The following is a 15000-nucleotide window of genomic DNA, read 5'->3' as shown; positions in this document are numbered from 1 at the left end:
AATCTTCGGATGTTGGGAAAAAGTTGGTTCTCACGTAAAAGAAGCATAATACGGATCGCCAACTACAAATGTAAATAGGCGATTTGCTGTGATTTGCCTGATACAGTGTCTGATTTAATTCAATGATTCCAGAAATGTAAATAGGATTCCAAGCATTCATTATATATTCTTCAATATATATATATATATATATATATATATATATATATATATATTTTTTAAACAACAACTATGTTTTCAATCTTTAAGTTGTACCTGTCTTTGAAGATTTGCCTTCTGTGGTTTCAATAATTATTATTATCTTTAAAAAGAAGATGACTTCTCAACAATTACATGAAACCACAACACAAAGGTTGAAGAGGGTACCGGGCCCCGTTTGAGAATAACACGTCTGTGCATGCTGAAGAATAGGTAAACAAACTTTATAATGGAGCTTTTATCCAGAGAGATCGTCGAGCTACCGCAACATAGCGTGAAAAAAGGGACTCGTGGCAGGGCGAGGCGTGGCTCAAAAAGGATCAAGGGAAAACGATTGGAAAACACTCTGTAAACAAAAAAAGACAACCAAATTTGTATGAACACATTTACTCTGCTGTCAAAACATGAACCTCACTCAACATTGTGTTAGTGGCTCTTTTTTTATTCTAACTTAATCTTGCAATTGATATGGCGAATCAAAGATACTGAAAAGGGTAACAGTCATGTATTTTTTGTCTACAAACTCTAGGCTCATGGAAGAGCATGGTGCCAGAGGGTAAAAATGTACTAACAGTGGACAGTTTCTTATTTTGGAAAGTTGTTCTTTCACCGCCAAAATTTTTCCCACGTTCTTATCGGGTAGGCCGAGAAAGTCTTTTGGCCCAAGTCTTTAACAAACCGGCTGGCTCGGCCTGATATTCGATCAAGTAGACGAGCAGAGTACCAGCCCTATGGGTGATCTTGTCCCAAGCATACACCACGTTCTTTTGACGCATACCTTTATTTGGGTGGTATATAGAAAACTAACAGCTCTGTATAGGCAAAAAAAAAAACAACAAAAAAAACCAAAAGGACCTGAGTTACGTGCATGAAGCAAAAACACACCTACTGCTTGTAATTCAAAACATCTCACCACACTGAAAAACATAGGAACAGGAATACTGCATTGTAAATGGTGGAGACTTGTAATACCCTCTCTCACCTGGAGGCGGCCCCACACGATACACATTTACATAGAGAATTTGGGTCCCCCACCCTCATCTCCCACAAGATCACCGGTAAAGATAAAAACATCCCGATACATTAATTGGGGTCATGCTGATCCTTTGTAGTAAGTCTGCATGCAATTGGCCCAGAACTGTAGGAGGAGTAGTGCGACGAACAAACAAACAAACAAACAAGCAAACACAAAAACACAGAGACACCGGTCTGTGAATTATAGTAAGGATTATAATATGTCATTTGGCCACGGTGATAGCAATAACTCGCATACTCTTCGGGAAGGAGACCAACTAATGCTGACAGACGGGAAAGCCCAGCTTAACGTGCATCCGAGGGATGGCACACACAATGAGGTCTCGCTCTGCCCGTGATACACCAGGGTGGCAGTTTATAACAGGGTCGAGATATCAAACCCAGGATAGACAGCTCACAAGCAGGTGTGCGTGGGTAATAAGGCTTCGGTTGAAACTTGAAAGATAACTGCATAAAAGTCAAATCATCAAAACGTCGAGTTCAATCGAATTATTCAACTCTTGATACTCACTTCTCCAAGAGAACAAGTGCCGTGCTGGGGTTCACTCGGAGATATTTACTGCTGGCCTGTCCATAATCTGCCAGGTATGTGGACCAATCCCACACCATGAAGAGGTCAAGCAACTAGAAAAAAAACCAAAACAAAGGAAAAAACAGATTTCTCAAAAGATATTAAAAAAAATTACAACTTTCAAGTCCATTCCTTTGCAGATGGCTCATTAGCACAGCATGATTGATCTTGGATTTCACTGGTTCAACCACAACTGTTGTCAAAGTTAGTTGTTTTTTTTTCCTGCGGTGCTTCATGTGGATCAGATATCAAATTGTGATGAGCACTGTTAAAAAAAAAAACAACAAACCATATGAACAGCAATACCAACCTCAAATGAAGGACGCTAACCCAAATTCCTGGCAGGAAGACGATGGTTGAAGTGAGAAAGAATGACATGGAAGGGGCATTGAAGAACACTATCCCATACCACCACTTAAAAGGGACAACACACAATATCCAATTGGATTTTAAAACTCCTGGTCATCACCACCACGAAATGGATGGTCGTCACAAACTTTGTGTTCACTAGTTTGCAGCTATAAAAAAGAAAAGAGAAAAATAAGAGCTTAACAGCTGAGAAGCGGCATGATATGAAAAGTAGCAAAAAAGAAAATAAAAATCCTGGTTAAAAAAAAAAGTTGAAACGAAGATAGAAAAATGTGGCAACCAAATCAAATCTTTCTGTTGGGCAACTGTAATTTCCTTGCCAACACCCTGGCGGACAACCACATATATTTTTCAAAGTGAATGTTTTCTATAAATGGTTATACAAGTTTGGTTGAGGGTGCAACTGTAATGAAACAAGCTCGAATGACGTAAGATCCTCGTCCTCTTAATGATGACGTCATAAAAACTAATATGACGTCATTGTGATGTATCAGGTTTGCGATAAATTATCTGTGCTCATGCCCGGCTTGATTCCCACAAACAAAATTCAAACAGCTTGCCAAGTTTTGGAGATAATGGTAAAGACGATTTCCATTAGCAATGATATTATGACGTCAACTTTTTTTCTAGGAGGAATTTTCAAAATCGGAGATGGTTACTGCCTGCGCGTGGGCTTTCTGCATATACATGGCAAGTTTCACGAAGATCCGATGAAAACTCTAGGTTGTGAAACAAAAAATGTCAAAAAATAGGAATGACGTCATAAAAATTGATATGACGTCATAGTGATGAATCATATGTGCGGTAATTCATCTCTGCTAATGCCCTGTTCGATTCCCAAAAACAGAATTCAAAAAGCTTGCTTCGTTTCAGAGATTATTTTTAAGGCGATTTCCATTTGCGGAGATATTTTGACATCATAACTTTTTTTCTAGGAGGAATTTTCAAAATCGGAGATGGGTACTGTCTGCGCAGGGTATTTTTACATCTATACGCCAAGTTTCAGGAAGTTTCGATGAAAACTGTAGGCTGTGAAACAAAAAAGTCCACAAGAACAACAACGTGAGTAAGACTTAGAGATCCTCCACGAGGATCTAAAAAAACAAACAAACATCAGAATGGCTTTCAGCTCTTTTTGTAAATGAACTCTCAAATGAACCGAGTGCTTCGCCTCTATTTACTGGATGTGATAAATAAATTTTAGGTGACGATCACCTGGACGACAAAGGGGTTGCACTCACAAAAGGAGAAAAGACCTGCCCTATCCTCAAGTTAGGCACCTGAAGAGCCTGAACCAGATCGAAGACAGTAATTGAAGATACGCTGATTGATGTACATGGACAAACTAGTTGAAAACTTCAACAAGGAAGCATCATCTTCTTTTGAGATATTTGACATATCCACATGCCTGAGAGGCTGGACGGGATCCAGAGAGCATCCACGGGATCCGAGTCACGTACTTGTTTTCGTTCAGATGCTCCTGACCCAGTCCATCCACTGCATCCTGTGAAAGGGGGTTCTCTTGCATGAACTGGATGAAAACCACCCATAGAATCTGTTTTTTGCATGACATTTTGAATGATCTAATGCAGATCTCATCAGATGGATGCGAAATGAATCGATAATCAATGGATCAGGCTGTAAAATATAGGTTTTCTCAGCCAAATATACGAGGCATCAGGAACACAAGTCCCCAGTAAGGCAACAGAAAACCAACATGGGTGAGCAGGCCCAGCAGCCACCTACTCCAGTGCAACAGGAGCAGAAAGATGAACCCTTAGATTCTGAGTCACAGCAGGAGGTTCCGGTGATTAACAATTATGATGAAATTGTTTCATCCGATTGTGTTTCAGTAACTTTCTGATCATACCTAATGGAGAAAGCCTATCTTTGTGAAATATAGAAACACGAGAAAGGCTTTCCTCTGAGAGCAATCAAACGCCGTCATGAGTATACTGTACTCACCGATGCCCAGTAATCAAGTAACCGTTCATGGTTAGTTTTGCAACAATTGTTCAATGAATCAAGAGAGACAGACACTTGACTTTTTACCTTCCGCCACTGAAAGCGGACGGAGGTTATGTTTTCACCCATGTTTCCTTGTCTGTCTATGAGCAGGACATCTCAAAAAGTTATGGACACATTCAGAGGAAACTTGGTGGACAGGTTGGTTGTGTGACAAGGACGAGCCGATTAGATTTTGGTGAAGATCTGGATCAGAGAATTTTTTGATTTTTAAATGATTCTTCACCATTGAGATGGGGTCAAAAACGATATCAGGTCAGGTCAGGTCAGGTCAAGTATGGGAGCATGCACCAGAGCATTTGCAACAAATTCCAAATCATCCGTTTGTAAAGGAACAAACGTAGAAGGCAATATGGTCGGTGTTTTTTTAAATTTTGAAGTTCACATTGAACGAGTTGCCTGAATAATGGGTTTATGCTTCAATCTCATTCTTCCCTCCAGGGCTTCAAAGACCATGCTATTCACGAACATCTCCGATCATCCCCATTCCAAAAAACAATCACTTGTACACAAATTAACTCTCCCCAAGTCCACCTTTTCCAGGTTTCCATTTTCTCCTTATACAACTGTGAATAAGAGTTTGTGGCTGCATCCATCTTGCATCCTAAACTTAGTTACTTTCTTCCCCACATCCCTATCCCTCCAAGTCTACCTCTATTGTGTCCCTCAACCCGACTGTTGGTGTCTCCCCATTCCCTACTCCATCCCACTCTCTTTCGACTTTTATTTATTCGGTGGATGGAGGTTATGTTTTCACCACTGTCTGTTTGTCTGTTTGTTTGGCTGTGAGCAGGATATCTCAGAAAGTTGTGGATGGATAAGAACAAAATTTGGTGAAAGGTTGGACATGTGACAAGGAAGAATTGCTTCGATTTTGGTGAAGATCTGGATCGGGGAAACTAGAATTTTTAAAAGTGATTCTTCAACAATGAGCGATAGGGTGAAAAATGATATATAGCATGACATCTCAAAAAGTTATGGACGGATTCAGACTAAACTTGGTGGACAGGTTGGGTGTGGGACAAGGAAGAATTGATTCAATTTTGGTGAAGATCCCAATCCAGATCCGGATATGAGTTTTCTATTTTTTAAAACTTAAGTGATTCTTTACCATTGAAAGATGGGGATAAAAACAATATATAGCATGATACGTCATCAAGTTGTGGACGAGTTTTGAGAAAAATTGGTGGAAGAGTTGGTTGGGTGACGAGAACAAGCCGATTAGATTTTGGAGGTTCGGATATAGATCCAGCCTGTCAGTGGGATACAAAGTGTAAACTGTTCAGCCTGGCCGAGGTATGTGCTCTACCGAGTGCCGTTCTCGTTTTGTTCTGTTATGTCTTGATCTTTTTTGTGTTCTCGCTCCTCCACAAGTCTGAATGACTGTATCCCAAAAAAATTAATGATATGAATAAATAAAAAAGCAAGCTGCCAGTAAGCAGCTTGAAAGAAGAGAGAAAAGCTAAAAATAATGATCACAATAACATACGCCTACTTAGTTATTTTTAATCGTAAAATGCTGCAAAAGTTGCCTTTCAAAAATGCAATGCTAAAGGTACCCATGAAGAGCAAGCGAGAGGAGTGACAAAAAAACATCCAACGACTCAAAAACAAATGGGTACCCGGTATCATTCTGAAAAAAAAAAACCAAACCAACGACGACGCAAATGGGAAATAAATCATGAAAAGTTGCACTGCAACTTCAACCACGGTATATAACAAGCCGTTTCACCTTCAGGACTTGTCACATCACAGGCTTTTGGAATGCTGCCGGTAGGGCGACAACCCATGGGCCGTGGAATGCTTTACTGCGATGTCGCTGTAGCGACGTCAACCTCAGCTTCATGAGATGAAGTGCATGCTCTCTTGTGTTCAGGCCGATAATACTGGGGATTGAAGTTGCAGGATTAAAGGAGATATTTCACTGCAGGCTATTGTGCTATATTGCTGGGAAATTTGAGCTTCGTATACGCCCTTGCCTTTCCACGAACCTTTCGCATGGTGGAGATATGTCAAAGTTACAAATTTGAACGCGTCATCAAAGGCCGACAAGAATTAAAAGAGTCGTGGAAGTTCCCTTACTTGGACATACTTTAAACTGATCGGGTTTTTTTTTTTTTTTTTTTACAGTGGCGTATACAAGTTCGGATACAGATCAAAACTGTGTTGTGAAATGGCGAGTGGAAGCAAGGAGAATAGCATGGTCGTGAATAGGAAGTTCGTGAATAGCATGGTCTCCTTGGGCCCCTTCCTGAGTGATTCCATGCAAAATGCTGCTATCTTTCATTCTTTATCAAAGCAGCTTCCAGAAATCCAAAGAGTTAATTTTTTTAACGACATCTACCATCGTCAAAATGCTTTCGAAACATTCTTAACGAGCAAAAAATAAAATGGTTCCAATGACCACGGTGTGAAGCTTTCTTAAGAGCAGCAGTTGGTTTCAAGGTTCATGACCTTTTTAAGCTCCATCAATACCGTGTCATATGCCATTTGCTACATACCATCATGGCATTAAAGCTATTATCAGTGCTTTGGACGCTCAAACGACTGTTTTTGTCACCACAGCTTTGCGACATCAAAGCCCTGTTAATGCTGCAGCCAGGGTTAATCTGCTGCACACCTGAGGTTAAGGCGGGAAACGTGGGAGCTAACCCCTCCTAATTGTATCGTCACAGAACCAGCACATCAACCCAGCCAAGCCACAAGGCACCAAGAGTTCAGGAGGTGACAACAGGTGGGCTCAGAAAGGAAAAGTCAAGGCAGACAGTACAGTGTGAGCACGTCTTAGTAGAAGCAAAAAAAAAAAATTTAAAAAGGAAAACGAGGTCCAGTCTTAGCACTTTTGCTCCGACGAAGGGTTAACGCGCAAAATGTCAGCTTCCTGCGGCGGTTAGCATACTTACACCAACGTCCTGTTTATTTCACCAATTGTTCAACCTCTCCGATAAACGCAGATAGACACTAACCTCCACCAGCAAGACGAGTTCCCCATTACACATCCAATATTCATGGTTTGATTTCATTAGGGCTCGATTTTAAAAACAAAGTCTATCATCTGCAATGATACAAGTTGGTTGGGAGGGGGCTTTTTTTTTTTTTAAAGAAATTTTACATCGTTTTATGATTATGTTCAAAGATCATTTGCGAAGCGTATCATTCCACAAAAGGTAACAAAACACCCAATAAAAGAAAAGAAAAATTATACAAAGTCACAAAAGGAATCCCAATCTTAAACTATTTTAACAAACGCAATATCATAAAATCATTATTTCTTGAAACAAGGATAATAATTAAATCATTACAACATAATTCTGCAATTCCGTTGAAGATTACAGTATATGCACTGCCATTGGATCAGACAAATACAAATGGTATCTTGTTAAACTCTCCATGAAATTATTTAAAATGTGTACACGCACGCGCACGCGCACACGCACACGCACGCGCACACAGTCAATCAATATAATAAAAATGAAAAACACGGTGAACCCGTGAAACCGCGAGGGAAGCCTCGGTCGACTCACGTGACGTTATGTCTCTTAATTACGTTCTAAAAGAATGTACCTTTTAAACCTTAAGACTGACGAGACCCCTTGACCCCTTAGACATTATATACCCCATATACGCTTGAGACCCCCATATACACTTTGGAACCCATAGACCCCTTCAGACCATAACTTTTGGAACATACCCTTAAAGACCTTTATAACCCTTTTCCACTCTTTGAACCCATTCGACCTCTAATACCCTAGAGACACCTTAGACCTGAATTCACATTTTCATCAAAATCAAATCAATTCGTCCCCATCACACACCAAACCTGTCCACCAGGTTTCATCCAAATCCGTCCACTACCTTTTGAGATATCGTGATATATATATATATATATATATATATATATATATATATATATATATATATATATATATATATATATATATATATATATATATATATATATATCGGTTTAGCCATATTTCTCAATGGTGAAAGATCACTTGAAAAATTCTAGTATCCGGATCCGGATCTTCGCCAACATCAAATCAATTTGTCCTTGTTGCACACCCAACCCGTCTACTCAGTTTCGTCCAAAGCTGTCAATAACTTTTTGAGATGTCGTGCTCACAGTCAAGCAGACAGACAGGGGGTGAAAAACAACCTCTGTCCACCTTTGATGGTGGAGGTAACAAACATGTCAGCAATTATGAGAAGTGCACTCAATTTGGACAGTGCAGCAGAAAATGTGGCAATTTTGTTTCTTGAAATTTTTCATCACCGCTCAAATTTAACAAAAGTAAGTATATTTGTTCACGAAAGCACATTCTTCGATGAAAGTGACAATTTCATTCAATTCACCGAACTATATTGTGTACTGCTCATGTGATGTTGCTGAAATACCTATTTTTCCTCCGTGCTGTTCCACTGAGCTTCACGACAATTCAATGGTGACGCTTTCAAACAGAAGCCTGTTTACACGGCTTCGAGACACTAAGAAAACCTTTTTAGGCCAAATCTGCGGATCATATTTCCTAAACATTCCTCAACGACATCATTGGGGTCCGTCTCAGCTGCCTTGTAGTATTTGTTTGCGTTCCATTAGGCTATGTCCCTTTGGACAAGCACCTTGGGTGGAATCTCGTTCTTTGCTCAGCAGAAATGTCATTGAAATTCCCTGTTGGTTTACACACACACACACACACACACACACACACACACACACACACACACACACACACACACACACACACACACACACACACACACACACACACACACACACACACACACACACACACACACACACACACACACACGTCTTGATGAAACAGTGAGTGGCACAGAGCATCCATCATCTTGAAAGCACACATGAAATGCAATTATTAAAATAAATAAATAAAATAAATTATGCGTTCAGATATGAAAAGATGAAAATTTTTGATCAATATCTCCCCCAAGCATTAATTTTATTTCATCATCAACTCTTGGAGATGCGACGTCGCACGTCTTTGATGCGAAAGTGAAAGGGCTGGAGCTTCGACTTGATTGGGGGAGATGCCATTAATGTCGGGGGCTTTTGAGTTCACAGATTCTTGGAGATACAGATGCGATTCTCGGGGGGTGTCGGCCCTTTGGGAAGAGCAGTCCTCCAATAAGGTGGACGTCCCAACCTGTGCAATTTTCATCCTAATCCGTCCACATAAGCTGGACGGAGGTCATGTTTCCACCCCCTGTTTGTGTGTGTTTGTTTGTGTGGAGGATATCTCAAAAAGTTGTGGACAGATTAGGATGAAAATTGGACAGGTTAGGTGTGTGACGAGGAAGAATCGATTCGATTGTGCTGAAGATCTAGATTCGGATCAGGATAAGAAAATTATTAATTTTTTTTTTCACGTGATTCTTCACCATTGAGAAATGGGGCAAAAAACACTAGATGGTATTATATGATATTTCAAAAGGTTGTGGACGAGTTGTGACAAAACTTGATGGACGAGTTGGTTCGGTCACAAGAACAAGCGGATTATATTTTGGAGGTCCGGATAGAGATCTGGCCCATCAGTGGGATACAAAACGTAAACTGTTCAGCCTGGCTCTACCGAGCGATGTTCAAATTTTTCAAGGAATGACAGAGGATTCCCAGTTAGTGGCTGGTTTTGGAAACCAGTTTTGTGACATGGTCAGACCAGGAGAGGTCATGGCTGCTGGTGAGGACATCAGAGTAACAAGATGAGACCGAGATTTGCCAGGACTGAAAGACATCTACCTTTTATCAGACAAGCATCCAATCAATTCCAGATTAGCACAGAGTGACACGGCCGCTGCCGGCCTGCTGATGGGATGGGGGCACTGCACAGCATAATGTGGAGTCATCTGCAAAAAGGAAGGGATGGCTTTCCAGATCATCAGATAGGTCGTTTATGTAGTTGAGGAAGAAGACGAGGCCCACGATGCAGTTTTGGGGCAATCCATTCTTCAATGGGAGAGGAGAGGAGAGAGTTCAATTGACAGCAACAGATTGACTACGTGAGTGGAGGAAGCCAGAAAGCCAGGTAAGAAGGCAGTTCTGTATGCCAAAATCAGCGATCGTGGCAAGCACAGCAGATTCCAGACAGTTCAATTATTGAGATACGTCCATGGTGACAGTCCTGGCCTCTTGTTTGAGATGTATGACTTCCATTCATTGCCGAGAGGAGCAGCAGAATGTACAGTGCTGTTTGACTATGACAGAATCAAAAGTAATTGTCAGAGACCAGGCTACTTAAAAAGAGGAAAGACGATGCCAGTAGTGATGATGGATTCCAGGACTTTGCTTATAAATAGAAGTAAGTTTACTGTTCTGAAGTTGAGAGGATTCATTTTAGCACCCTTCTGAACAGGGGCATTGTTTTCTGACTTCCTGGCAAATGGGAGACAGCCAAAGAAGAGCACAGACAGAGGAGAAGCAATATCAGCAGAGCAAAGTTTGAGAATGCGAGTACCGATACCATCTTGGCCCTTTGCAGCAAAAGGGTGGTCGAGGCATGAAAAGAACTATCTTCTCGAGTGAGAAGGACAAAAGCCAGAAGACCCTTTTGCCTGCAATGGTTGTTGGTGGATGTTAAAGATCTCACAAGTGTCTTTCGTGAAGAGTAGGCGAGTTATCGCCGGCACAAATTCCAAATTCCTGCCATAATTCACTGCTCGGAAAACAACGGCGAACCAATCAGCATCATCTTTGCTCAATAATTGTTTCGGCAGCATTGGAGATGGGGGAGAGGTGGTGTACACTCACTGAAAGGCTTCGCTTTACCTCCATGCTGATACGATGCTCCAAGGATACACGAGACAGGCAAGACAAATCGACTGATAGTGAATGAAACAGAAAACTGCATACGCTTAGCTATGGTCCCAATGAAGGCACAAAGAACTACATATCTGGAATCATAAAGCGATCGCCGAGGATAAGCCTCCGCCAGCGCCCGTAATCCAATGATGGCTACATGATTTTTCGGACTGTCATATGGCCTTGACCTTCAATACTTATGGATGAATTAGAGTGTGGAAATTAAGAAAATGTGTCCCCATATACAATCTATCCATGAAAATCAACATCATGAAAATTGGATGAAAAATTATTCAAGCTTTGATCAAAAATTTTTTTTTTTGTTAATTAGGTCACAATCAGAAAAAAAAGTAGGTCATGGACACTAATGAAATATCAGGTGCACACAACTTCAGTGCAGACTCACTATTATGATGCAATAATATCTTGAAAGGCCAAGTGGTCTTTGAGATTCCGCATTGGGAAAAAAAAAAAAAAAAAAAAAAAAAATCGAGCGATGACAAAGAGAAATAAAAATAAATATATCTATATATATATATATCTATATATATATATATATATATATATATATATATATATATATATATATATATATATATTCAAAAAATGCAGATTTTTTCAAACTGCCATCCTTGACCTTTAACCCAGAGGTGTATGATGTAATTTAAGCATAAACGCACCTTACTCTCGGGTCCGGGCTATCGAGCGAGGGCAATTTTGTCACATCGACAAACCTTATTCGAGTTTTGGTGAAAAAATGTTAAGTTTTCAATAATTAGGTCAAAGTCAAACAAATTATGCCAACTCTGTATACTTTTTATTCCCATTATTGATGCAAAATTTAATTTTGAAAGTCCCTGCTCAGACTTTGGCAGAAAAAGGAAGAAAAAACAACCAACAACACACAAAAAAAAAAACAACCCTAAATGGTGGTTTTTAGTACTCGTTGTGGTTGAAGAAACTCTGAAGTGGCATTAAAAACTAGAGGCACTAATTAGACAAACAAACCCCACAACAGCTATAAACCTCCACCTATCCCAAAGAGAAGGCTTATAAAAGAAAAAAATAAATAACAAAAAAAGAAAGAGGATTACAATGCTGTGTGTACTTTTGAGAGGGGTATGCTATAAGTGGATGAACTTTTATTGTATCGTTGAGATAGTTTTGACGGACAAACAAAAGAGTTGAATTGAAGTCGATGAAATTGTACGATTCCCTTAAAAAAAAAATAAAACTCACCAACACCCCCACCGTCCACCCTCCCATCCACTCCCTAAAATTGCATTCTTGAGTCAATATGTCAAAAGCAATTTATTGGTTAAATGAAATGAAATCACCCAAAACAACACCTTACGGGGTTTCTTAAGGGAACAATAGAATTTGTTTGGTGCCGTGGAGAAAGAGAACATGCCGTATCCTGTGGCATTGACATGTGTACAACAAGAGCCCCTGGGATAATTTAGTTCGTAAAGACAACCAAACACACACACACACACACGCACGCACGCACACACCCACACACACACACACACACACACACACACACACACACACACACACACACACACACACACACACACACACACACACACACACACACACACACACTTCCATCATGGTTGCATCAAGGATTAATTCATTATTTATTGCGAACAGATTTTAAAAATGCCGTTAATTAATTGACAGTGAATTCTCTCCCGAAGAGTCACAAAGAGAGCGTAGTGAGAGTAAAATAAAGGACCGAGCAAACAAAGACAAAATGTCCCAACAGACGCGAGTACCGCGCACGCGAGTTTTTTTTGTCACAGCAGCAAAAGTAAATGATAAATTAAATCATAATGAGGGAAAAATAAAGATTCAAATCGAAAGCAAACGGCAGTGTCAATGAGAAAAAAAGGACATGGGGGAGGAAACAAATAGATAAAATAAAATAAAAGACAAATAAACAGAATGTTATTATACAAGTGAAAACAGACCTCACGACGACCGATATTTTGGAGTACTCATCATGCAAGTGCTTTCATTGCATTTCACATGTAAGGAAAAGGTAACAAAAAGCCCCAAAAAATAAATAAAAGTTTTATGATGTATATTTAAAATGTGAGCCATGTTGGTGTACTGTTCCTTTGTCAGCTGCAAAAAAGGCAGAAAAGGCTGGAGAGTTTACGGAGGGGGCGATCATCGACTCGTCGAAGCCCGTCGTGCTCACACGGCCTATTATACCAGCAGTGCTGACAGAACACGATTCAGTATATGACGCTTCCGGGTCTCGCTTGTCAAGCCGTCACGTCACGCTTAATTAACGCTTTTAAAAATGAGTCCATGGAATGGCTTGCAAATGCAAATATGTTCATTATATCCCTTGTTTACGCTTTGAGAAGGAAGATTTTGAAGGGGATGCTTTGCGAAGAACTATAACTGAGTGTACATTCCCACACCCTGGAAATGTGATTAATGGCTTGGGTGTCAAATGCTAGCTAGCACTGATCCCCAAAGCAACTAGGTATTTTTTTTTAAATTATTTTATTCAATGTGGCCGACGCCAAAAGGTCTGCCTTGAAATGGAAGCAACCAAATGTTTTCTTTTCTAACAAAACTGCACTTGTTATGAAAGTTAATTCCGTAAAACGAAAAGCAAGAACCGATTGTGATAACTGAGCATAACCCCCCCTCCTCCCTAAAAAAAATCCCAGCATATTTAGTTTAGCTGGAGCAGAACAAAACAAATGCAGTTTGATTTTGGAATTGTAAAATTAGATGATTGTGTAATGCAAAACGGGCTTGCGTTCCCGCGGATAGGTAATACTTTGGAAAAGTTTCATTCCAGTTTTCCTAATACCAACTTATTCCAGAAAAGAAACGTTTGCATAAAACTGGATGAGGTCAAAGCAGTATCGGTAAGGATCAGTGAAAAACAGTTCCAAGAATGCCAGTTCCTCAAATTGAATGGAAGGTTCAGATGAGCAGGGGAAGTAAGCGAAGAGATGAGTGGAATTGCAAGAGCAGCAATGAGATAGGGGGAGGAGTTGCTCGACCATTGTGATGTTCGCATTGTGTGGCTGTAGTCTGCCCCTCCCTGGGATCCTGGACGGGCTCTTTGTAGCCTGTCTGCTGACCCCTGACGCCGCGACAGGCCCCTGCCTGACCTGGGTGACAACCGCAAGGCAGCAGGTGCAGACGACGCCGTTTGGGTATTCATGAAGGAGTGAGAGCCTTCTCTTCTCGAGCTGCCTTGCCTCCCTTTTCCATTCCTGTCTTCCTTTATTCCAGCCACAAACCTCTGCTCTCACCCTTCACTTTTTCCCCCCATCCTTCCTTCCCATGTCAACGAAAGGTAGTATAAACATGCACGCTGAAGTTCAGCATGATCGACTGATTTTGAGAATCGTTTGTCCATTACGTTATAATAGAAGTGACAAAATCACAGGAGACAAAAATGACGACGAAAGTGAACGCAACAAAACATTTAAATTGGATGGAAAAGTGATTTCTCGTGTTAAAAGTGGAGAGCACAGTACAATTACATTCATTTTTGTAATCCTGTACTTTTCAAGGATGTACTAGCAAAAAAAGTACAATGTTGTGGTTTATTCCTCATGATTAAAAAAATAAAATAGAAAAGCAAATACAATTGATCCACATGTGAAAGCTCTTCTTAGAGCACAAATATTTTTTGATTAAGTAAATTACAAGACAAAAAAAAAACCCTTGAAAGTCAGAGACTCAAACGACCCTTCACGACCAATTCCAAGAATGGGCTGACATCCCTTTGTCACGGTCGCTTTGTCTTTGAACTCTATCATCAGTGCCATATCTCTTCCTTTATCTTGCGTTCGATCAATCACATGGGGAAACATCCAAAAGTCAAAGCAGAAGGATAAAAACAAATATGCAGAATGTGTTATGGTAAGACTTTCAGTATTCTCTAACATATGAGAATTTCTGTGATGCATGAACTTGTAAGAGTTTTCGTAATCTGTTT

At 40.2% G+C, this 15000-nt stretch overlaps 1 protein-coding gene across 9 annotated transcripts in view; it reads right to left on the bottom strand.

Annotated features, from left to right (window-relative positions):
* The window catches only part of LOC147035384 (exocyst complex component 6B-like), a 290908-nt gene that overhangs the window by 15268 nt on the left and 260640 nt on the right, over positions 1 to 15000 (bottom strand). For 8 of the 9 annotated variants that reach the window (XM_085897305.1, XM_085897314.1, XM_085897321.1 and 5 more), the window contains one exon: positions 1745 to 1857. In XM_085897305.1, the coding sequence (XP_085753431.1) occupies positions 1745 to 1857 (113 nt within the window). Of the gene's footprint in view, positions 1 to 1743; positions 1858 to 15000 lie in introns of those variants that run through there. The other variant, XM_085897331.1, reaches the window with a different exon arrangement.

This window comes from Eptatretus burgeri, chromosome 1 (assembly GCF_056783735.1).
Source record: "Eptatretus burgeri isolate ZD-2024b chromosome 1, Ebu_testis_v1, whole genome shotgun sequence".
In the NCBI taxonomy this organism is placed as follows: domain Eukaryota; kingdom Metazoa; phylum Chordata; class Myxini; order Myxiniformes; family Myxinidae; genus Eptatretus; species Eptatretus burgeri.
The sequence above is the reverse complement of the archived record's forward strand: the minus strand, read 5'-3'. Positions and strand labels throughout refer to the sequence as shown.